The 25,421-nt window shown below is 43.9% G+C and overlaps 2 protein-coding genes across 2 annotated transcripts in view; one reads left to right on the forward strand and one right to left on the reverse strand.

Moving 5' to 3' along the window:
• Positions 1-10,746, forward strand: part of TIMP3 (TIMP metallopeptidase inhibitor 3) — a 31,743-nt gene extending 20,997 nt beyond the window's left edge. The window contains exons 3-5 of the mRNA XM_073567495.1: positions 7,167-7,278; positions 8,744-8,865; positions 9,130-10,746. Of these exons, the coding sequence (XP_073423596.1) occupies positions 7,167-7,278; positions 8,744-8,865; positions 9,130-9,327 (432 nt within the window). The 3' untranslated portion in view covers positions 9,328-10,746. The remainder of the gene's footprint in view (positions 1-7,166; positions 7,279-8,743; positions 8,866-9,129) is intronic.
• The window catches only part of SYN3 (synapsin III), a 247,764-nt gene that overhangs the window by 110,857 nt on the left and 111,486 nt on the right, over positions 1-25,421 (reverse strand). Inside the window, exon 6 of the mRNA XM_073567487.1 lies at positions 22,645-22,734. Coding sequence (XP_073423588.1) covers positions 22,645-22,734 — 90 coding nt within the window. The remainder of the gene's footprint in view (positions 1-22,644; positions 22,735-25,421) is intronic.

A 25,421-nucleotide genomic window follows, 5' to 3' on the forward strand; every position in this document is an offset into this window, starting at 1 on the left:
TTTTTCCAAGCAGTTTCATTCTGTGTAGCCTCGTACACTTCTCCGGGCCTCCTGCACATCTGATCTGGGACTCCGTAATATGGATGGGGTTAAAGGATTTGGCAGCGACCGCCCCCCAGTCATGAGGCTGGCTTATTTCCTCACCAAGTAACAGAGCAGAGTAATACTTTGGCACAAAATCTACAAAACCTGCAACTTATTAAGGGAATAAAGCTTCAGGGAGCGGGACACGGGCCGTCTGGGTAACAATGGCGTTATTTATGTACGAAGCCGAGGGGGGCTCAGTGAGGGGGCGCAGACTTATGATGATTATGAGATTCAGCTGTGCCCGTGGTGGGATAAGGGCTGATTTGGCTGAAGTGATCGCCTGGCCTTAGAAAGGAAACCAAAGGTTTCGAATGTTCCAGTTATCCAAAAAATTCATAGAGTGATGAATATTCATGGCCACGGCTTTAGGTTCAACCTGAACATCAAGAGCAAACTTGCCATTGTAGCTAGATGTTATGGTCAACATGGAGAAGTCTACATGTGATATGTAAGGATGGGGCACCGACTAGGCAAAGAACGCCTTAGGATGATCAGATGCAAAACAGAAGCCGCGGAGACACAATCACGTGTTTCTCAACGCAAGAAATGACCAGCCAGGTCTTTGCCCGGGAAGGAACAACCACGGGAAGGGCAGTCTCCAACGAAGGAAACCACCTATGCCAAAACATGGTATCCATCCACATACAGCTGTTTCGGGGTATTGCCCCTCATCAGTGTGGAGTAGGAAACTGGCTGGTAGGAGCAATGCCTAGTAAAAAGACTATGAAAAGGAGGATGAATGAACTCATGGAGATCAACATCCAACACTGCGGAGACACCATCACGTGTTTCTCAACGCAGTGATTCTAGAGCACTGCCCCCATCCCTTATGGGAAATATGTAAAACATGCAAAACAGAAGCCGCGGAGACACCATCACATGTTTCTCAACGCAAGCAATGACCAGCCAGGTCTTTGCCCAGGAAGGAACAACCACGGGAAGGGCAGTCTCCAACGAAGGAAACCACCTATGCCAAAACATGGTATCCATCCACATACAGCTGTTTCGGGGTATTGGCCCTCATCAGTGTGGAGTAGGAAACTGGCTGGTAGGAGCAATGCCTAGTAAAAAGACTATGAAAAGGAGGATGATGTCTTAGGATGATCAGATGTCACCCACCTTACGGAAGAATGAAGCAAAGAGACTAATAAAGGGTGATGCCCACAGGAGTACCAGCAAAGAACGATGAGCAGATATCTGACCAATCTATTGTCATGCAAAGGAAAGTCTCCGGACACGGTGATGTCTCGAGGACCAGAAGGGAGGGATGGTGTTTCTTGGTCATGCTATGGACAAAGAAGGCAGAGAAATATAAGGGTGATGCCCACTGGAGCACCAGCAAAGAAGCACAGAAAGATGAGGTATCTAACGGATCAAATGACTTGCAAGGAAAGTCTCCGGACACGGTGATGTCTCGAGGACCAGAAGGGAGGGATGGTGTTTCTTGGTCATGCTATGGACAAAGAAGGCGGAGAAAAATATGGGTGATGCCCACTGGAGCACCAGCAAAGAAGCACAGAAAGATGAGGTATCTAACAGATCAAATGACTTGCAAGGAAAGTCTCCGGACACGGTGATGTCACGAGGACCAGAAGGGAGGGATGGTGTTTCTTGGTCATGCTATGGACAAAGGAGGCAGAGAAAAATATGCTGAAGGGCGATGCTCACTTAAGCACCAGCAAAGAAGCAAAGAGAGAGAAGCAGATGCCTCAAGATTAAAAATACGAAGATGGGGTTTATTTTTCTCTGCCTTATTTGCCATGGATGACCCAGTGAACACCATCCCCAGTTTTTAATGCCCAGTCTTCTGCTAATCTTTTTTGCTTCCTTGCTGATGCTTAAGTGGGCATCACCCTTCTGATTATTTTCCACTGCCTTCTTTGTCCATGACATAACTAGTGATGAGCTATTTAACCAATAAAGAGTGCTGCAAAAAAATGCAAAAAGATGAGCAGATGTCTGACCAACTGAAGTAGGTGATAACCTAAAAAGATGATGATGTCTCAGAACACCAGAATGGACAGATGGTGTTCACGGCTCATGCCATGGACCAAGAAGGCAGAGAACTAATAAAGGGTAATGCTGATTTAAGCAAAGAGGGAGAAGAGCAGATTAACTATTTAAAATTGGAGAAGGGTATTCATTGCTCAGGTTCCAATATTGCAAAGGAAGTCTCAGGACATAGAGGTCTCAGGACATAGAGATGTCTTGTGACCAGATGGGAGGGATGGTGTTTACAGGTAATGGATCACTGAAGCTAAGACGGTCCCAAAATTAGTAGATGTTTCACCAACATATATAGTAGATATATTGCTCCTCACCAGAAAAACATTGGAAATCTCAGAATGAACAGATGTCTCATCAATCAAAAAGTCTCAGGGCTGACAAATGTCTTTTTGACCTGAAGAGAAGGATGGGGCTCATTGGCCATGGAAAACCACACAAAGAGCAAAAAAGACAAGCAGACCAACCAATATGGGAGGATGGTTTTTTTATTCATTCCTCATTGGTGCAAAGAATGTCTTGGGACAAAAAGATGTCTCCATTGACCAGAGGGAAAGAATAGCCACCAAGAAGGTATGAACAGATGTCTCATCAACCATTAGGGTTGGTCTCTAGTCATGCACCAGAAGAGGTCCCGAGATGAGCAGATGTCTTTGAGCTCTGGTCTAGGAATGGATAAAAATAAAAACCAAGAGGTAGATGTCCTACTGACTAATAAAGAAAAGGTGGACACCACTCGAACACATGATGGTAGAAACAAAGGCTATAAAGATGTCTCAATGACCAGGATAAAATATGGTGTTCAGTGAGCCAGCAAAGCTAAGAAGGGCCAAGGATGAGCATACAGATGTCTCACCAACCATAAGGTCTCAGTACACAAAGATGTGTGGACGATCAGAAGGGAAGGCTGGAGTTCACCCTCATGGACCAAAGACAGATGAGCGGAACCAAAAGATGATGGAGTTTATTGCTCATGTACCACCAACGCGAATAAGGTCTTAGGACATGAAGATGTCTCTGTGACCAGAAGGTATTGGCTTAATTGGCTGTGCACTTATTAAGTTAAAGTACTAAAATAAGTAGATGTCTTGTCACCAAGTAGGGTAGACATACTGCTTTCCATTAATGCACCAGAAGAACATTAGACATCTCATGTCTCACCAACCAAGAGGTCTCCAAACATAAAGATGATGTACCGATCAGAAGGGCAGGTTGGACCAAGAAGACAGAGAGAATTCCAGATAGGACATATGTCCTAGAGCGTAAAGGAGTCTGGGTTACTCCCTCTTGTCCCAGGATTAGCACCAACATTTAGTGTTGACAGCCACTGACCACAATGGTGTACACATTTTTGGTCTGTTCCCATGAGAAATGGATCATTTAGACAATTTGGAAAAGTTCATCAAGTTGCATCCAGATTATGAAGGCCCATGACATCACTGATGGCGATGCTGTGTAGTCATACAATGGCAGCTCTGGACTTGGCCATGGATCAGTCTTCTCATTTGAAGTCACCATTGGCTAATAATAAAAGTTGACGTGTCCACCCAGAGAGCCATCTGGACCAGATAAGGAGAAATCTGGGACTTATTAAGCTTGTCAAGAGCCCAATAAAACCAGACTGAGTCTGATTAGCAGATCCGGGTTGTGAAGCGGACAGCGCAGGGAAGGTGAAAAAAATGGGGCCTTATCTTCACAATATCTTCCTCAATGCTCCCTGCTCCACCGTCCTAAGGCGGCCCATCTACTGATGGAGCAGAGCTACTTCACTACTAGAGCAGTACAAGTCCTGAGACAAACTGGGCAATTACCCAAGGTCCAAATTTCTTTGAGAGCCCACGAAGAGCAAAGTAAATCCCCCTGGTACCATTAGGCAGTCTATGGCGATGTTATCGAGGAACGAAGTGCAGTATTATATGTAACTAATATACCAATATAATGTGGTCTGTGTAAGAGAATAATTTGTAATACTGCAGATTATTTGGGCGCTATATGGTGGTATTACAGTTGGGTCCATATATATTTGGACAGAGACAACATTTTTCTAATTTTGGTTCTAGACATTACCACAATGAATTTTAAACAAAACAATTCAGATGCAGTTGAAGTTCAGACTTTCAGCTTTCATTTGAGGGTATCCACATTAACATTGGATGAAGGGTTTAGGAGTTTCAGCTCCTTAACATGTGCCACCCTGTTTTTAAAGGGACCGAAAAGCAATTGGACAGATTAAATAATTGTAAATAAAATGTTCATTTCTAGTACTTGGTTGAAAACCCTTTGTTGGCAATGACTGCCTGAAGTCTTGGACTCATGGACATCACCAGACGCTGTGTTTCCTCCTTTTTGATGCTCTGCCAGGCCTTCACTGCGGTGGTTTTCAGTTGCTGTTTGTTTGTGGGCCTTTCTGAAGTTTAGTCTTTAACAAGTGAAATGCATGCTCAGTTGGGCTGAGATCAGGTGACTGACGTGGCCATTCAAGAATATTCCACTTCTTTGCTTTAATAAACTCCTGGGTTGCTTTGGCTTTATGTTTTGGGTCATTGTCCATCTGTAGTATGAAACGACGACCAATCAGTTTGGCTGCATTTGGCTGGATCTGAGCACACAGTATGGCTCTGAATCCCTCAGGATTCATTCGGCAGCTTCTGTCCTGTGTCACATCATCAATAAACACTAGTGACCCAGTGCCACTGGCAGCCATGCATGCCCAAGCCATCACACTGCCTCCGCCGTGTCTTACAGATGATGTGGTATGCTTTGGATCATGAGCTGTACCACGCCTTCGCCATACTTTTCTCTTTCCATCATTCTGGTAGAGGTTGACCTTGGTTTCATCTGTCCAAAGAATGTTCTTCCAGAACTGTGCTGGCTTTTTTAGATGTTTTTAGCAAAGTCCAGTCTAGCCTTTTGATTCTTGATGCTTATGAGTGGCTTGCACCGTGCAGTGACCCCTCTGTATTTACTTTCATGCAGTCTTCTCTTTATGGTAGATTTGGATATTGATGCGCCTACCTCCTGGAGAGTGTTGGTCACTTGGTCGGCTGTTGTGAAGGGGTTTCTCTTCACCATGGAGATTATTCTGCGATCATCCACCACTGTTGTCTTCCGTGGGCGCCCAGGTCTTTTTGCATTGATGAGATCACCAGTGCTTTCTTTCTTTCTCAGGATGTACCAAACTGTAGATTTTGCCACTCCTAATGTTGTAGCAGTTTCTCGGATGGGTTTTTTCTGTTTTTGCAACTTAAGGATGGCTTGTTTCACCTGCATGGAGAGCGCCTTTGACCGCTTCCATCACAGCAAAACCTTCCAAATGCAAGCACCACACCTCAAATCAACTCCAGGCCTTTTATCTGCTTAATTGAGAATGACATAACGAAGGGATTGCCCACACCTGTCCATGAAACAGTCTTGGAGTCAATTGTCCAATTACTTTTGGTCCCTTTAAAACCAGGGTGGCACATGTTAAGGAGCTGAAACTCCTAAACCCTTCATCCAATGTTAATGTGGATACCCTCAAATGAAAGCTGAAAGTCTGAACTTCAACTGCATCTGAATTGTTTTGTTTAAAATTCATTGTGGTAATGTCTAGAACCAAAATTAGAAAAATGTTGTCTCTGTCCAAATATATATGGACCTCACTGTATGTGGGCTGTATATGGTTTTATCTCTGCACTACATAGTGGTATTATATATCATAATATTATGTAGACATTATATGGAAGTATTATGTGTGCGGTATAAGGTAGTATAATCTTGGCACTATATGGTGGTATTATGTAGGCTGTATATGGTAGCATATCATTGCCACTATATGGTGGTACAGTATTATGTGAGCTGTATATGGCAGCATATTATTAGCACTATATGGTGGTATATTGTGTGTTGTTTATGGCAGTATTATCTTGGCACTATATGGTCGTTTTATATAGGCTGTATATGGTAATTTATTATTAGCACTATCTGGTGGTATTATGTATGCTGTATATGGTAATATATTATAGGCATTATATGGTGGTATTTTGTGAGCTGTATAAGGCAGCATTATCTTGGCACTATACAGTATGGTAAAATGTTGTGAACTATATGACAGTATATTATTGGCACTATACGGTGGTATTATGTATGCTGTATATGGCAGTATATTATTGGCACTATACGGTGGTATTATGTATGCTGTATATGGCAGTATATTGGCACTATACGGTGGTATTATGTATGCTGTATATGGCAGTATATTATTGGCACTATATGGTGATATTTTGTGAGCTGTTTATGGCAGTTTAATCTTGGCACTATATGGTGGTATGATGTATGCTGTATATGGTAATATATTATTGGCATTATATGGTGGTATTTTGTGAGCTGTATAAGGCAGCATTATCTTGGCACTATACAGTATGGTAAAATTTTGTGAACTATATATGACAGTATATTATTGGCACTATATGGTGGTATTATGTATGCTGTATATGGCAGTATATTATTGGCACTATACGGTGGTATTATGTATGCTGTATATGGCAGTATATTATTGGCACTATACGGTGGTATTATGTATGCTGTATATGGCAGTATATTATTGGCACTATACGGTGGTATTATGTATGCTGTATATGGCAGTATATTATTGGCACTATATGGTGATATTTTGTGAGCTGTTTATGGCAGTTTAATCTTGGCACTATATGGTGGTATTATGTAGGCTGTATTTGGCAGTATAATATAGTGTTATTATGTGAGCTGAATGTGGCGGTATAATGGCACTATAAGCTTGTATTATGTGGACTATATATTGTATTTTGGCATTATATGGCAGTATGATTTCAGCTGAAATAAGGAAAAAAAGTCTAAATACGCTTGCATGAGGCACAGGGCCCCATTTTCAACCTTATTCATCCTCCAATATCCCGTTGCAGATATTCCCATACGTTTGCTTAATAGATGGGAAAACATCCAGACAATATGGAGCACATATTTATAGAGTTTATTGATTTTTTTTTTTTTTTTCTTGGCGTTGTTCATCCGAATGTATTATGTGGAATTGAGTCCTTGTGTTTACTTATTCCCTGCAGATGTACCGTGGCTTTAAGAAGATGCCTCATGTGCAGTACATCTACACCGAGTCTTCAGAGAGCCTGTGCGGAGTCAAGCTGGAGGTCAATAAGTACCAGTACCTCATCACAGGTGGGCAGTAGCCTCTGTAAAAGTTGGCTGACAACTTATTATTGCTCTTATCAGTGTTGTCAGAACCGTCTACTGGGTCCCTGGAGAGCCAAGGGCCATTCCTGCTCTGTCTCATCCCCATAAAAAGTGATCACCTGATCTGGTGCTGCGATGTTACACAGAATGACATGGGGGCACTAGGACCCTGTGACGTAGGAAGCCAACAGCGTGCTGGTGTCAAGTGGCTGCTGCAAAAGGACCCAAAATTTTATCGTTGCTATGAAATTCCATAATTTCTTTGCGAAGTAGCAGTCTAATTTCTGCACCACCATAAGGGCGACTACCCTAAGCCACCCCATCATAAAGGAAAAATCCACCTATATAGTCCGGGGGGTGCATATCGGTAATGGTTGCTATTATTTGCTGATCGGGGAAGGTTTCCATAAATTCCATCCTCCCGGTTTCTATCAAGTCAGCAAGAAAGTGGAAATATCAGCTCTATATCAATGTATTATGCTGCTATATATTCTCTTTATGGTACTATATGGCAGTTTTATGTGGATATAGTTGTTGCCCACTGCAGTATGGTATTATCTAGGTCTAGTGTTATTATCGAGGCATTGTATTATGCTGCTATATACTCTCTGTACGGTACTATGTGGCGGTATTGCATGGATCCAGTTGTGTTAATTGCACTACAGTACTTTCTAGGCACTATGTAGTAGTAATATCAAGGCAATGTATTATGCTTCTATGTATTCTTTGTAAGGTACTATATGGCGGTATTATGTGGACGCAGTTGTTGCCCACTGAATTATAGTATTCTCTGGGCGTTGTATCCATGTATTATACTGATACATGTACACTTATTTGGCACTATATGGCGGTATTATTTGGATACAGTTGTCCACTTCACTTTAGTACTAGCTAAGCACTGTCTAGTGGAATTATTAAAGCAATGTATTAGGCTATTATGGTTTTAAATCAGCACTATATTGCGGTATTATGTAGATGCAGTAATTGTCATCTGACTGCACTGTAGTATTAACCAGGCCCTGTATAGTTGTATTATTAGGGCAACATATTATGTGGACACTGTATGGTACTATATTGGCACTATGTGGTGGTAGTTAGTATTATTTATTATATTGCATATTATTTAACCCTATTATGGCACAGTTACTCTTTGATACTAATGGAGGAGGTCATCTTTTGCCGAAGGGCCTCCTCTTTTACGTGTCCTGCCTAATAGCTATTCTCACCTTCTCAGAAAATCTGAGAGAGCAGAGGTGAAGATCCCTACACCCCACTGTGTAACGTTCCTCTAATCCAAAGTCAGATGCTCCAGCAATTTCTAGGGAGTAACTAACAAAAGCCGAACATAAATGACCAATTAGTAATAATAGTATAGCGGTATAATAATACGGTATAATGTATAATATGGTTATTTATGGGGTTATGATAGGTCTCATCTTCTTCCTCCTAGGGCGTGTATACGAGGGGAAGGCGTACACCGGCCTGTGTAACCTGATCGAGAAGTGGGATAAGCTGACACTTGCCCAGCGCAAGGGACTCAATCACCGCTACCACCAGGGATGTAGCTGCAAGGTAGGGGGGGATCCTTTTTTACCCCCAATATAATCTAGGTCCAATCACTGATGATCGCCCGACCAATCTGTGATTATTATATTTGATTTGATATCCTTTTTGCTATAGAATAGAGTGCATCTACAGGCTGCACAGACTTGTTTTAGATCCCTCCCACTTAGAGGTTCCACCCACCGACAATTTAAAGAAACAGTACACCGGAAACATGAACTCTCCTAAATGGTCCTCAATTTTTATTTTTTTTTTTTTTTTTTTTTTTTACAGATCAAGCCTTGCTATTACCTCCCGTGCTTCATCACGTCGAAGAGCGAGTGTCTGTGGACTGATCTGCTTTCCAACTTTGGCATCCCCGGCTACCAGTCTAAGAATTACGTCTGCGTCAAGCAGAAGGAAGGTTACTGCAGTTGGTCGAGAGGATGGACACCACCAGACAAATCCGTAATCAACACCACGGACCCCTGAAGCCGCTGGACACTTAAAGGGGAGACCCCCCCCAAAAAAAACTGTAAAAGGACAGTAACCCTGAAATATATACAGCAATGAAATTAGTGCCTGATTTCTTGCTAAAAAAAATTAGCACTTGGAACACACACATCTTTACCATCATACTGAAAGTATATTTTTAATCACTTTTTTATTTTTGTAATTTTTTTTTCTTATTTTCCAATCACCCATTTAGGCCAGAATATGTGCAGGGTACTTACTCGATTTTCTTCTCCTTCCTTCTACGAATGGTCTATTAAGCCATTATTAGAGACTGTTTTAGTGGGGGGAAAATCCTACCATGGTGAAACAGTGCAGTGGATTTTTTTTTTTTTTTTGTAATTCAACCTCCGACCACAAGGAATGCTGTGTTAGAAAAAAAAATATTACAGATTTGGCTTCAAGGATGCAATTAGTGCATTTTTGTTTTTGGGCAAGGAGGATAAAGTAAGGGGATGTTTTAGATATTTTAATGTGAAATGTTGGACCAGGTCACCCCTCGCATGTGATTTGTGAGACTGACTATGCCTTGTTGGCAGGTTAGGATGATGGCAATAATTGGTCATGTATGATGCCTTGCGGGTCTGGGCAGAAAATATCCATAAAAAAAAGTTTTAATTTTTCTAAAAATAAGCTATTTTAGATGACTATGAAGGTTACAGTGGTCCTGGCGGTAAACTACGAAAAGTCCACAGATTCAGATACAACGCCCTCTTGTGGCCTGGAGTTCTATATATAGTATTTGGACTTAAAATTAAACTTTTTGAATAATATATATCGAATGATAGAAGCTAGGATTCCATATTTTTGATCAGCTGGATGAAGATATTGAAAAATGCCCTTAATTTGTATTTAAAAAAAAAAAAAGTTGCACAAGCTAAGAAAACATGGCTGATTTCTTCCACAAAGAGCGCCACATCAATGCACGGGCCTGTAATTGGTCCTACAGTTTAGCTCTATTGAAGTAAATGTGGCTGAGTTGCAATACCACACACGGCCTGTTGACAGGTATGGCGCTATTTTGGAAGAAATCGGCCATTTTTTTTTTTTTCAATTCTGTACAATTATGGAATCAGACAACGGAGTGTTACAACGAAAATTGAATAAATGATCTTAGTAAAAAGACTTTTACATACAGCAGGATGTAGGAATAATCTGTTTTGGGTCACAAAGTGAGACACGGGTCGTATTTACACTCATGATAATTGGCATTATAAAATTTATCATATGCAGTTGCACCTTCGAGTCTATAGAGGCGCTCTTATTTTGTATTTGTCAATATGTCATTCTTTTTAACCTGGAGTAAATGCCGCTGTTCTCCTGAATCCGGCGATGTCTTTCCTTTGTTCCTGCGCCTCTCTGTTCCTGAGATATGGCCCTTTCTTCCCGGTATGTAAATTTATGGTAATCATTTGTACAACTAGGCATGGTCTTCAAGGAGGACTACACCCACTTGCCTATCAAGACTACAATTCTATATAAAAAAAGAAAGGGTCATATCTCCGGAACGGAGAGGCGTAGGAAAACAAGACTAACATCGCCAGATTCAGGAGAACTGCGGCATTTACACCAGATAAGAAAAATTACATATTTACGGCAAGTAACTGGTCTTTTTTTATCCAGTCAATTTTTACACTCTGTCCTCTGACACCGTATCCAAATTTCAGGATATCCTTACAAAAGTTTTATCCAAAATGTTTATTTTTTTTATTTTTTTTTTCAATATTCCTCTGAGAATATTCTCAAAAACCTGCACTGAGCTGTGGTGCCTTGACATGTCCCTAAATTATATCTATTTTTGTTTCTTTTTTTACTGGATTTTTTTTTTTTTTTCTATAGAAGCGTTTATATGTAGATCTCTAATATAAATTCTGGATTTTCTGACATAATGGGTGACTAAGTTTTACCGTGATTGTGTGACGTAACCTATTTCCTATATATATATATATATATATATATATATATATATATATATTATTATTTTTTTTATTTTTTTTTTTATTTTCTCTTATTATTTATCGATTGTAGAGGAAAAGTTTTTTATTTTTTTTTTATTTTTTTTTATATATCTTCACTCCATTCCAAGTAGGGAGTAGTTTTTTTGTGTGTTTTTTTTTTTTTTTTGTATGCTATTTACAAGGTTTGCTACAATTATATCACAGAGAAGGATATTTTATATGAATATGCTTTTATATATTTGCAGAAAATATTCTTGGTGTCTGATGCTGAGTGCTGCGTTTTATGTTGTGTGTTTTTTTTTTTTTTTTTTTTGTAGGTAGATTTAGAACGTTGCATATTCGTAAAAACCTTTGCTTCGTAGTCCCAAAAAAAGCAATCGGGTTGGGTCAAATTACAACTCCCTATCCTCCGTTTACTCCGCAACTCCTGTCCACAGAGCTACGGGATGAAAAATGTAAAAGGGCAGGTCAATTTAATTTTTTTATTTTAATTTTTTGCCGTTTTATTCTCCATTCACAACTAAAGTGTCAACAAAACTCATCCTCCCTCAACAGAGAAAATCATAAGTGGAAAGTGCGCAATCTGCAGTAAAATCCGCAGCATTTCAGCAGCGAAATTCGGAGCTGATCTTGCTGCAGTTTTTCACATACATTTGTTCACACGCTGCGTTTTTTTGTTTTTTTTTACGCAGAAAATACGCTGCAGATTCCAGAACCAGCAAAGTATAAGATTTCCAAAAATCTGCAGGATACCAGTCCTTTCGGCGTTTTTTTACCCATTCATGGCAAAAAAAATGCATCTAAAATGGGTGTAAAAATGGGGCAAAAACGAGCGTAAATTAAGCAGCGTTTTTCCTTTCCAAAGCTCTGCAGAAAAAATCTGCTGCAGATACTCGCCCTGGTGCACATACACACTGCACAGTATTTGGTGCGGATTTTCTGCAGGGATTTGCTTGCAGAAAATCCTGAGATTTGTATGTGGATCTTGCGATTTGTAGCGTCAGTTCCTTCTGCTGATGCACTTTTTTTTTCTGCTGCATCGGCCCAGTTAATGGTACAGCAAACAACGCCGGCCCTTCAGATCACTTGGCAACGATGCCGAGGGGAGCCGGCCGGCCAATGGGATACGGCCGAGATACACGATGGAGACTAATGACTTGTGAAAGTCGGCGCTTTCTGGCTCGGATGTGGACGGTCAGCGACCCGTGCTGCACCTTTCCTGCATCACATGATGCCATGACACAAGCAGAGTAGCTCATCGGTTTCTGTGGTCAGGAGATGCTGGGAGTTGTAGTCCCACCCTGCCCTGTACATACACATTAGGAGCGGCTGGTGGAGGGGTATGGGGTCACCGGTGGAGATCTGCTCTGCCTGTGGCCACTTGTATCGGCGTTTTTGTGTCATGTTATTTATGAACTGTATATTCTGTGATTGTATATTGGCTTCTGCTCTAAAATGTTTGTGTTTTGCAGTATATTTTATCCTAAACATTAAACAAATCCTTTATATTTCTATCAAACCCGCGGATCCCGTCTCCTCTGTGACTGTACGCTAGCTGGCGCAAGACCACGGACTTCTGTGCACCCGTGGTCGGGCGCCAAATAGCCTCCTCTACCGTGCCCAAGGGTGCAGAGAGGGGAGGGAAGGACTGTAGGAAGTAACCATGACCAAAGTCCCCGCTCCACCATGACTCCATCATCAACAAAACTGTACCCAGGACATTGGAGATCTGTGCATCTATGGTCAGGTGCCAAGTAACCTCCTCTACCGTGTTCAAGGATGCAGATTCGGGAGGGAAGGACTGTAGGGAGTAACCATGATCAAAGTCCCTGCTCCACCATGACCCCATCATCAACAAAACTGTGCCCAGGACATTGGAGGAGATCTGTGCATCTATGGTCAGGTGCCAAGTAATCCCCTACTGTGTCCAAGGATGCAGATTCGTGAGGGAAGGACTGCAGGGAGAAACAATGACCAGAACTGCCACTTCATCATGACCCCATCATCAACAAAACTGTGCCCAGGACATTGGAGGGGATCTGTGCATCTATGGTCAGGTGCCAAGTAACCTCCTCTACCGTGCCCAAGGGTGCAGAGAGGGGAGGGAAGGACTGTAGGAAGTCGCCATGACCAACCCCCCACGATCCACCATGACCCCATCATCAACAAAACTGTGCCCAGGACATTGGAGGAGATCTGTGCATCTATGGTCAGGTGCCAAGTAACCTCCTCTACCGTGTCCAAGGATGCAGATTCGGGAGGGAAGGACTGCAGGGAGGAACAATGACCATAACTGCCACTTCATCATGACCCCATCATCAACAAAACTGCCCAGGACATTGGTGGGGATCTGTGCATCTATGGTCAGGCGCCAAGTAACCCCCTCTACCGTGCCCAAGGGTGCAGAGAGGGGAGGGAAGGACTGTAGGAAGTAACCATGACCAAAGTCCCCGCTCCACCATGACTCTATCAACAAAACTGTGCCCAGGACATTGGAGGAGATCTGTGCATCTATGGTCAGGTGCCAAGTAACCTCCTCTACCGCGCCCAATGGTGCAGACCGGGGAGGGAAGAACTGTAGGAAGTCACCATGACCAACTCCCACGATCCACCATGACCCCATCATCAACAAAACTGTGCCCAGGACATTGGTGGACACCTGTGCATCTATGGTCAGGCACCAAGTAACCTCCTCTACCGCGCCCAATGGTGCAGACCGGGGAGGGAAGGACTGTAGGAAGTCACATGACCAACTCCCACGATCCACCATGACCCCATCATCAACAAAACTGTGCCCAGGACATTGGAGGAGATCTGTGCATCTATGGTCAGGCGCCAAGTAACCTCCTCTACGGTGTTAAAGGATGCAGATTCGGGAGGGAAGGACTGAAGGGAGTAACAATAACCAAAGTCCCCTCTCCACCATGACCCCATCAAAAGAAATTGTGTCCAGGACATTGGAGGAGATCTGTTCATCTATGGTTGAGTGCCAAGTAACCTCCTCTACCACGTCCAACGGTGCAGACCGGGGAGGGAAGGACTGTAGGCTGTCACCATGACCAAACCTTCTCCCCGATCCACCATCATCAACAAAACTGTACACAGGACATTGGAGGAGATCTGTGCCTCTATGGTCGAGCGCCAAGTAACCTGGTCTACCACGTGCAAAGGTGCAGAACAGGGAGGGAAGGACTGTAGGGAGTAACAAAGATCAAAACCACTCCGCTCCACCATGACCACATCATCAACAAAACGTTCCACAGGACATAGGAGGAAATCTGTTCATCTATGGTCGGGCACCAAGTCACGTCCTCTACCACGTCCAACGGTGCAGACCGGCGATGCAACGACTGTAGGGAGGAACAAAGACCAAAGTCACTGCTCCACCATGACCCCATCATCAACAAAACCCAGAGCATTGAAGATTTCTTCATCCATGGTCGGGTGTCAAGTAAGCTCCTCTACCATGTCCAAGGGTACAAACTGAGGATGGAAGGACTGTAGAGAGTAATATGACCAAAGTCCCCACTCCACCTTGATCCCATCATCAACAAAACTATGCCCAGGACATTGGAGATCTGTCCATGTATGGTCTGGCATCAAGTAATCTCCTCTACCACAACCATGTACAAAATGAGGATGGAAGAATTGTAGAGTAGCAATGATCAAATCCCCTGTCCCACCAAAACCCCGATCCACCAGAGCCACATCACCAAAACTGTACACAGGGCACTGGAGGAGGTTTGTGCACCTATGGTCCAGGGTACAAACTGGGAAAGGTAGGACTGTAGGGAGATACTTCGCTCCACCACAACCTCATCACCAGGGCATTGGAATAGATCTGTTCTTCTATGGTCTGGCGTCAAGTAATCACCTCTACTAGGTCTAAGGGTGCAGACCAGGGATGGAAGGACTGTAGGGAGTAACCATCATCAAACCCCCTAAGGCATGACATTATCACCAAAACTGTACCCAAGGTATTGCAGGAGATATATGCATCTATGGACATCTATGCAAGTATGTGTGTATGTCCGGGATTGGCATCTGCACCGTCGCAGCTACAGCCACAAAATTTGGCACAGTCACACGTCTGGACCCCGAGTGTCCTAGGCTATGTTATGAGGTGAAATTTTAACCCCACGCGTTCCAATTCACCAAACTATTTTGCCCCTATCTACATAATGGGGAAAAAGTGTGTGTATCAAGCCCCGCCCCTCATTATGATGTCATAATGGTTGTCATGGCGACGCTGATGTCATCATAGGTTGCATGCCCCGCCGCTCATTATGATGTTGTAATGGTTGACTATGGGATGGAGGATGTGTGATGGGTATATGGGCACGGGACTATGGGATGGCGGATTTGTATGATGGGTATATGGGCACGGGACTATAAGATGAAGGATGTGTGATGGGTATATGGGCACTCGACTATGGGATGGCGAATATGTATGATGGGTATATGGGCATGGGACTATGGGATGGAGGATGTGTGATGGGTATATGGGCACGGGACTATGGGATGGCGGATTTGTATGATGGGTATATGGGCACGGGACTATGAGATGAAGGATGTGTGATGGGTATATGGGCACTCGACTATGGGATGGCGAATATGTATGATGGGTATATGGGCACGGGACTATGGGATGGAGGATGTGTGATGGGTATATGGGCACAGGACTATGAGATGAAGGATGTGTGATAGGTATATGGGCATGGGACTATGGGATGGAGGATATATGATGGGTATATGGGCATGGGACTATGGGATGGAGGATGTGTGATGGGTGTATGGGCACAGGACTATGAGATGAAGGATGTGTGATAGGTATATGGGCATGGGACTATGGGATGGAGGATATATGATGGGTATATGGGCATGGGACTATGGGATGGAGGATGTGTGATGGGTATATGGGCACGGGACTATGGGATGGAGGATATGTATGATGGGTATATGGGCATGGGACTATGAGATGAAGGATGTGTGATAGGTATATGGGCACTCGACTATGGGATGGCGAATATGTATGATGGGTATATGGGCATGGGACTATGAGATGAAGGATGTGTGATAGGTATATGGGCACTCGACTATGGGATGGCGAATATGTATGATGGGTATATGGGCATGGGACTATGGGATGGAGGATGTGTGATGGGTATATGGGCACGGGCCTATGGGATGGAGGATATGTATGATGGGTATATGGGCACGGGCCTATGGGATCGTGGATATGTGGCACTCCCAGGAGTATGGTCGCCACAGTGGCTCTGCCTTCCTCCAGGGGAGGGTGATGCCAGGCTTGGAGGCAATGATGGGTCTCTCTCGCAGTCAATCCATGCATGCAACACAGTTCCACTCCAGGCCAGCAGGGGGAACTCTGAACCAGGATTAAGGGGAGGAGTGCTCTATGAGGGCCAAGAGGAAGGAGTAGTTAATCTGCGGAGGGTGAAGTGTGCAGACGTGTAGAGAGAAGCTGGAGGTTGAGCTACAAAATGAGAGCTCCCTCGCAGTGAGAGCACAAGAACTGGAGCCTGGTCTCCATGGCTGTACGGATACTAACGGTCCTACAGCAGATACCAGAGGAGTAGGAGGCTGTAAATGCTCTACTCCTGTCTAAGACTTGAGGCATAACAGCAGCTTGGATAGAGAGCCAGGACTCAAGAGAGGAGTCCCCGAGAGAGGCTACAGCTGTCTGCCGTGCAAGTAAGGTTCTTGGGAACATCCGACAGGAGGAACTTCAGAGTAACTTAGTACTTGGAGTACTTCATTCAAATAGGCGCTAGGAAGGAGACAGCACAGCCCGTCTGCTGAGAGAGAATCCCTGAATTGCTTCCAGGCTAGCCTGCTCCGTTTCCATCTGTAATCAGGACCCTGGACTGCAGTTATCAAGTAAAGGTACAGAAATTGCACCCCGCTGTGTCTTGTCTGCTTCCTACCTTTCCGGCACTGCTACATCCCTGTACCAACCACATCTACACTGCCCTGGGACTATAGCTTCACCTGTGGGGAGCTTTTACATCCTTGCTGCACCCTACCATCAGTCCCAGCGGATCTGTCTGCAGCGTCGGCTTAACACCTCCCTTGCCGAAGACCACAGGTGGCGTCACGAACTATTCCATTTCATTAACTACAACCCCCATTACTTGGGCGCCCAGGGCCACGGACCGGGTCACCGCTGCTGTGACACATTCCCCTGACACCGACCCGGTACCGAGTACCCCACAGCCCTGGGAGGGCGACCCAGATATGTATGATGGGTTTATGGGCACAAGACTATGGGATGGAGGATAATTATAATTTGCTATAACTAACCACAGTTAGTTACTATGCCCGGGCAGCGCCGGGCTCTTCAGCTAGTAATAATAATAATAAATGTTATTTCTATAGCGCCGACATATTCCGCAGCACTTTACATTTCAGAGGGGATTTGTACAGACGATAGACATTACAGCATAACAATAATCACATAGATCATAACAGATACCAAGAGGAATGAGGGCCCTGCTCGCAAGCTTACAGTCTGAGGAAAGAGGGAGACACGAAAGGTGGGTGGTAACAGTTGCCCTGATTGTATGGACCAGCCATAATGTTAAGTGTGTAACAGTACAGACGCAGAGGGCTAATGGATGCATAAAGCATGTGGGAACATGATGCGGGAAATCTGGTTATGGTAAAACTTTTGGCTGTGCCACACAGGGATTGATTAGGTTAATGTGTTGAGGCGATAGGCCAGTCTGAATAAATGCGTTTTCAGGGCACACTTAAAATTGTGGGGATTGGGGACTAATCGTATTGACCTGGGAAGTGCATTCCAAAGAATTGGCGCAGCAAGTGTAAAGCCTTGGAGACGGGAGTGGGAGGTTCTGATTATTGAGGATGCTAACCTCAGGTCATCAGCAGAATGGAGGGCACGGGTAGGATGGTAGACTGAAACAAGGGAGGAGATGTAGGGTGGTGCTGAGCCATGGAGGGCTTTGTGGGTGAGGGTAATAAGTTTATACTGAATGGGTAACCAGTGTAATGACTGGCACAAGGTAGAGGCATCGGTGTAACGATTGGTGAGGAATATGATCCTGGCTGCAGCATTCACTACAGATTGGAGGGGGGAGAGTTTGGTAAGAGGGAGACCGATTAGAAGAGAGTTACAATAGTTGAGACGAAAATGAATAAGAGAAACAGTAAGAGTTTTTGCAGAGTCAAAAGTAAGAAAAGGTTGAATTCTAGATATGTTTTTCAGGTACAGATGACAAGAGCGAGCCAGTGATCGAATGTAGGGGGCAAAGGAAAGCTCGGAGTCGAGTATGACCCCAAGACAGCGGGCATGTTGCCCGCTGTCTTGGGGTCATACTTGACTCCGAGCTTTCCTTTGACCCCACACATTCGATCACTGGGGGAGTAATAGTGGAACCACACACAGAAATGGCAATGTCGGGTATAGGTACATTAGTAGAGGGAGGAAACACAAGGAGTTCAGTCTTTGACAGGTTCAGTTTCAGATATAGTGAGGACATGATGTTAGACACAGCGTTTAGACAATCGCTGGTGTTTTCTAGAAAGGCTGGCGTGATGTCACCTCTACCAGGTGCAAGGGTGCAGAATGCAAATGGTAAGACTGTAGGGAGGAATGATGACCAACCCCACTCCAACATGACCCCTCATCACCAAAACTGTGCCCAGGGCATTAGAGAAGATTTGTGCATCTATGGCCTGGTGTCAAGTAACCTCCTCTACTGAGTCCAGGAATGCAAATTGAGAATGGAAGGTCTATATAGGGAATAACTATAGCCAAAAATGCCAGCTCAACCAAAACCTCCATCACCACCAAAACTACCCACTTCATTTGAGGAGATCTGTTCATCTATGATCTGGCATCAAGTAACCACCTCTACTATGTCCAAGGGTGCAGACAGGGATTGAAAGGACTGTAGGATGTAATAATTACCAAAAACCCCTGCCCCACCATGACTCTATCACCAAAACTGTACATATTGGAGGAGATCTCTGCATCTATGGTGTGGCACCAAGTAACCTCCTCTACCATGTCCAAGGATGCAAACCGGGGATGGAAGGACTGTAGCGTGTAACCAAGATCAAACCCATCATGACTCCAATCCACCAGAATCTCATCATCTCCAAAATTGTACCCAGGGCATTGGTGGAGATCTGTGCATCCATGGACTGGTGTCAACAAAACTTCTCTACCAAGTTCAACTGGCATTCCAGGGATGGAGGGCAGTGAGCATGACCAGCTCCAGCAACCTGATCCTAACTGGCCCCAATCCCTCAGAGCCCATCATCAACAAACTACTCAGGGCATTGGAGAAGATTTGCACATGTATGGTCGGGTACCAAGTCACCTCCTATAAGACTTCCAAAGGTGTAGGCTGGGAATGGAAGGACTATGAATGGAGTAACCATGACCAAACCCCCTGGCTCCATCAGAACCTCCATCATCACCAAAAGTGTATCCAGGGCATTGGAGGAGATCTGTGCATCTGTGATCTGGCGTCAAGTAACTTCCTCTACCCAGTCTAAGAGTACAGATCAGGGATGGAAGAATGGTAGAGAGAAATCATGACCTTTTACGATGGTTTCCCAGTATTTAAAATTATCCTTCCTGATGAAGGTCCAACCCCAATCAATACCAAGAATGTGGTGCATGTTCAGGACGAATCACTCCGTGTTATGTGCATGAGCGGTAGAAACTGAGAGCGGCTTGTCCCACTCATATCTCTATCCTTAAGCTCTCTCTCTCAGGGAGTGTTGGAAGACCCCCGTACACATCACGTGAATGGCTTGTTATGCCGAAATTAGCAAGTTTGACCAACTTTCACCTTATGTCTGATGATCGGAGAATGATGAAAATGGAATCCTTGACTACGACCTCTCACCACTGCCCACGTCTCATCAATGTGCTGATAAGGATCGGAAGAGAGACGGAGGAGACAATGTTTTCCTAACTGGGAGGCTGGAGCAGGGAAAAATAGACGAAATACACTACATTACCAATAGGTGGTATTGGTCATGGCACTCCGAGATGGGCAAAGTAGTAATTAGCAGGGGAGCAGCAACCTGCAGACTGCCTTATGATAGAGTGCAATGTACGGGCTGTCTGCAGTGTGCTCCCTCTAGTGGTGGCTGCAGGCAATACAATTTTATCACGTGCCTCTGTCAGTGCAGGGGGTTTGGAGCTGTGCATCGGAAAAACAAGCCCCGACTGCTAGGAAGGCATTGGATCTAGCAACGGCCTGACGGAGATTCGCATTAACCCTTCCTGATTATTGATTCCGAACAATTTTTTGTCCTTGCAAAAAAAAAAAAAAAAAAAATTAATTAATCAACCAAATTGTCATCCCCTCCCCACCGGGATTCTAACGAATGGCCTTCATTCCGCATATTAATGAGTGCGGGTAATGACATCCATAAGTCATGTTCACAGTGCGCCAGATGCCGGCTCCGTATACCTCCATCTCCTGTGACTATAGGTTTGGCCGCAAACTTAATACCTATTAAACCTAATTAATTTCAGTAATTGGGGTCAGGAAATAATGATCCATAATTCGCACAGCTGTCGCGAAGAAAAACACGACGCGCCATGTTGTCCCAGGTTACCGGCCTGAAACCGCCATCTACCTGCATCGCGTGCCCAGAATCTTACAAAAAAGTCTTAAACGGGATGTAAACTTTTTTTTAATTGCACCAATTAAGGTTTTTGTGTACGCAGCTCCTATGTGGATCTATCTGTCTCCATGATTCTGTGGAATATTCCGTGCCGTCCATTGCAGTCGCTGTGTCTGCAGCTCGGCACATTTGGGTGCCGCTTATTCCGAGCTGCTGCCAATTGGCCACAGATAAAAAGCCGCGGATTTGGATGAAGTACAAGCAACATACTTGATACCGGTAATTATGAACCTTCCATGGTCCCGTCCGCACACTCGGAAGATAACACGTGTGACCACGAAAAATAAAATCTTTTTTTTTATGTTATAAGTATTTTTATTATATAAATTTTGGCAATTTTTCTTCTCTATTTTAGATTTTTTACAGTTTTCAGCAGTCTCGTTATCATCAGAGGCAGGATTGCAATGACAAGTAACACTTCTATACACAAATGTTCCACCAATCTACATAGGTGATATCACAGTTCACCTCCTCCCCCTAAATTCACAATGACCTTTGCACATGCTTATTAGATGCCTGTTGATCGCTGCTAATGTGCCTATGTTATTTCTTGAAATAACAGGAAGTTAAACTCTAAAAAAACACCCTAGTGGCCAGGGTGAGTGTTGCAAGATTTCTCTTTTTTTTTGTAATATCAAAAATAAAATTCTAAAAATTAAAAATTACTTTTAACGTCATTTTCTGATGACACTTTCCCTTTAAGTCAGTGCTTGCAGAACTTGCAGAGAAGTCACAAAACCATCAGTAAGTAAGAAAAAAAGATAAAATACCCCTTACACAGAAAAGAGGAGGAGCATCAATAATTATGGGGGGAGGGGATGAATCAGATTTAAACCGGGCAAGGTATCAGTTATCCGTTGACGTCACAGTTGGATAAGGCCGATAGATGGAGAGATTTTCAGCAGGGCCATAGACGATAGATGGACCACAGATGCACATACTTGTACTCGAGATTGTGGGGTCACAGCGGTGGTACCCTTGGCAGTCAGCAAATTATTGCCGAGGGCAGAGAGACTGCTCAAAACCATGCAAGTGAGTTGAGAGGCCACTGGTCACTTTTGACACCAATCATATAGAGAAACGTAATAGTACAGGACCGGTGAAAATTCCACAGTCCCCTTTATGGAAGGCACTGGGTGAGGGAGATCATGCCTTTGTGAGCTTCCCCATGATGCCTTGCAGCTAACACATCACATGGTATAGCATAGTCAATCAGCAGAGATTAGAGCCTGTATAAAAGCACAGGTAGGGAATGAAGCAGCCATTTCAGGGTGAGTCTGGATAGTGAGAGGACGTCACAGCTCACAGAGATAGGGAGAGAAAGCCAAAAACAAAGAACATGCATTAAAGAGAGTGTGTGACAGCTCAGCAGTAAAGAAGATTAGCGTGTGCGTCCTGATCGCGGGTTCACGTCCGCAGCCGAGAGGATGACACCAGGATCGAATTATATCTTATTAAATGAGCTGATCTCGTGTCTGTGACGGAACCATGTCGAGGACAATTTGCTCTGTTCCTCGACACCGGCTGTATCAGCGAGCACAGAATCATCATCTGCCATAGTCACCACCTCACCATACCCCGAGAAATCCCCCCCCCCCCGTCCCCTCCATCTCATCCTAGAGCCATATGGGAAACCAGTGTCACTCACCATCTGCTTGTGGTTTGGGAAGAAGGACTGCTCGATCAGGGGGAACTTCTCCGCGCCCAGTCTCTGGAAGATCTTTATGAGCTGTGAAAACTGGAAACACAAAGAGAGAGTGAGAACTGAGCAAAACCTGCAGAGGCCCCAAGTTATAACATAGGAAGCCGAAGGGTTATTGCTGTATACACTGCGGGTCATAGACATATAGGTCAGCAGCAATACCCAGGATATACCAGCATGCTCCATATCACAAGATGCCTGACCAATACCAGTGCAATAAACATATATATAACTATATACAGGAGATACCCAGGTTATACCAGCTGTACATATACATAATTATATACAGGAGATGCCCAGGTTATACCAGCTGTACATATATAATTATATACAGGAGATCCCCAGGTTATACCAGCTGTACATATATAATTATATACAGGAGATACTCAGGTTATACCAGCTGTAGATATATAATTATATACAGGAGATCCCCAGGTTATACCGGCTGTACATATATAATTATATACAGGAGATGCCCAGGTTATACCAGCTGTACATATATAATTATATACAGGAGATTCCCAGGTTATACCAGCTGTACATATATAGTTATATACAGGAGATGCCCAGGTTATACCGGCTGTACATATATAATTATATACAGGAGATGCCCAGGTTATACCAGCTGTACATGTATCATTTTATATAGGAGATGCCCAGGTTATACCAGCTGTACATATATAATTATATACAGGAGATGCCCAGGTTATACCAGCTGTACATGTATCATTTTATATAGGAGATGCCCAGGTTATACCAGCATGCACCGCGTTATTAAGAGGCTTTATCCCACAACCTGTACATTTGTGTCTCTCTCCGGGGTTTCGCACTCGGTCCGTCTGCTCTCTGCACTGACAGCGCTGGGAATCGGCACATGATAGAGCCCAGATCTGCGCCTTATAGTGACCAGATTTCCTCCTGTTTTCATGCTGATCGTATCTATCATTTCCCAATGCAGAATATTTTGGGGGATCGTAGAGGCACAATGAGGGCAAAAAAAACTGAGCTGGGAACCAAAAATCCTCGGACGATTCTTTAAATTCGATGACAAATAACGTTCCCCTGATAATTGCACCGCCTCTCTAAGTTTGTACAAAACTGTGGACATAAGTCAGATTTCTCATGGGTTTACTGTAATGCGTAGGAGTTAAAGGGAAATTCCATTTACAACCAGTTCTTCATTTCCCTGCACATTGCTGGCTGAGAAATGAGTCAAGGTAGAATCAGTCAGTGAGTTGAAGGGGGCTTGTAACTACTTTTTTGTCTGTTTTGGAGCTCCTCTGTGCTGATTTATAACAATGGGCTACTTTAAAATTGAGCTTAACCATCTGTGAAGAGCCTAGAAAAAAACAGGTTAAAAAAAGGAGCTCACTGTTGGATACTCAGTAAACTCATTCAGGAGCCAGCAATGTGCAGGAAGTCAAAGAGACAGTAAAAGCCAAAAGGTACAAAATTTGTAATGCAAAAATAATTTTCAGTACAAAATACACACATTAATTTAAAAATAAAAAATAAGTGTTCCCTGTGCCATTGGCTGCAACACAACCCCCAAAGCATGATTGATCCACCACCATGCTTAATGGTTGGCGGGATGTTCTTTTCCTGAATTCTGTGCCCTTTTTTCTCCACACATACCTTTCATCATTGTGGCCGAAGTTCTATTTTAACCTCATTGGTCCACTGGACTTGCTTCCAAAATACTTCAAGCATGTTTAGATGTTCTTTTGCATATTCCTAATGCAGAACTTTATGGTGAGGATGCAGGAGAGGTTTTCTTCTGATGACTCTTCCATGAAGGCCATATTTGGGCAGCTGTCTCTGAACAGTAGAACAATGTACCACAACTGCATCTTCCTGAAGGAGTTTTGCAGTCAAGGGGGGATTGTGATTGGCCTCTCTAGAAATCCTACCAGCAGCTCTCACTGAACTATTGCTTGGTCTTCCAGACCTTATCTTGACCTCCACTGTTCCTGATAGCTGACATTTCTTAACTACATTTCGAACTGAGGAAAGGGGAACTTGGAACCGCTTTGCTCTCTTATAGCCTTCTCCTGCTTTGTGTCCTTCACCATTTTCATTTTCAGAGTGCTCACAAGCTGTTTAGAAGAACCCAGTAATTTTGACTAGGGGTGTCCAAACTTTTACATGCCGCTGTAACACAGGGTGATATTCCGACATGTTGTGCCCACGACAAACTGAGTTCTGCTATGTCTGAATTAAGGGAAGACCGGACCCCCATGTTTTCTGCCAGTTTCATCTTACTAATAAGACAGGGCACAAACATGGCTCATTATTCTTGGCAAGAATCAGAGCGAGGCGGGAGCGAGACAGGAGGAAGGAAAACAAGCGCTTGTTTTGACTGCGAAACTGGATTTGTTATTTTTTATCAGCATCCTGCATCAGGGATCAGTCCTGAGCCTCCTTGAGAGGTCCGTACCCCCCAATCATCAGCTCTTATATCTCATACAGAATAGTGAGTGCAGCTCTGGGGTATAATACAGGATGTAACTCAGGATCAGTAATGTAATGTATGTACACAGTGACTGCACCAGCAGAATAGTGAGTGCAGCTCTGGAGTATAATACAGGATGCAACTCAGGATCAGTAATGTAATGTATGTACACAGTGACTGCACCAGCGGAATAGTGAGTGCAGCTCTGGAGTATAATACAGGATGCAACTCAGGATCAGTAATGTAATGTATGTACACAGTGACTGCACCA

Source organism: Dendrobates tinctorius, unplaced genomic scaffold (assembly GCF_039654945.1).
Source record: "Dendrobates tinctorius isolate UK_male_01 unplaced genomic scaffold, ASM3965494v1 ptg000020l, whole genome shotgun sequence".
Classification (NCBI taxonomy): Eukaryota; Metazoa; Chordata; class Amphibia; order Anura; family Dendrobatidae; genus Dendrobates; species Dendrobates tinctorius.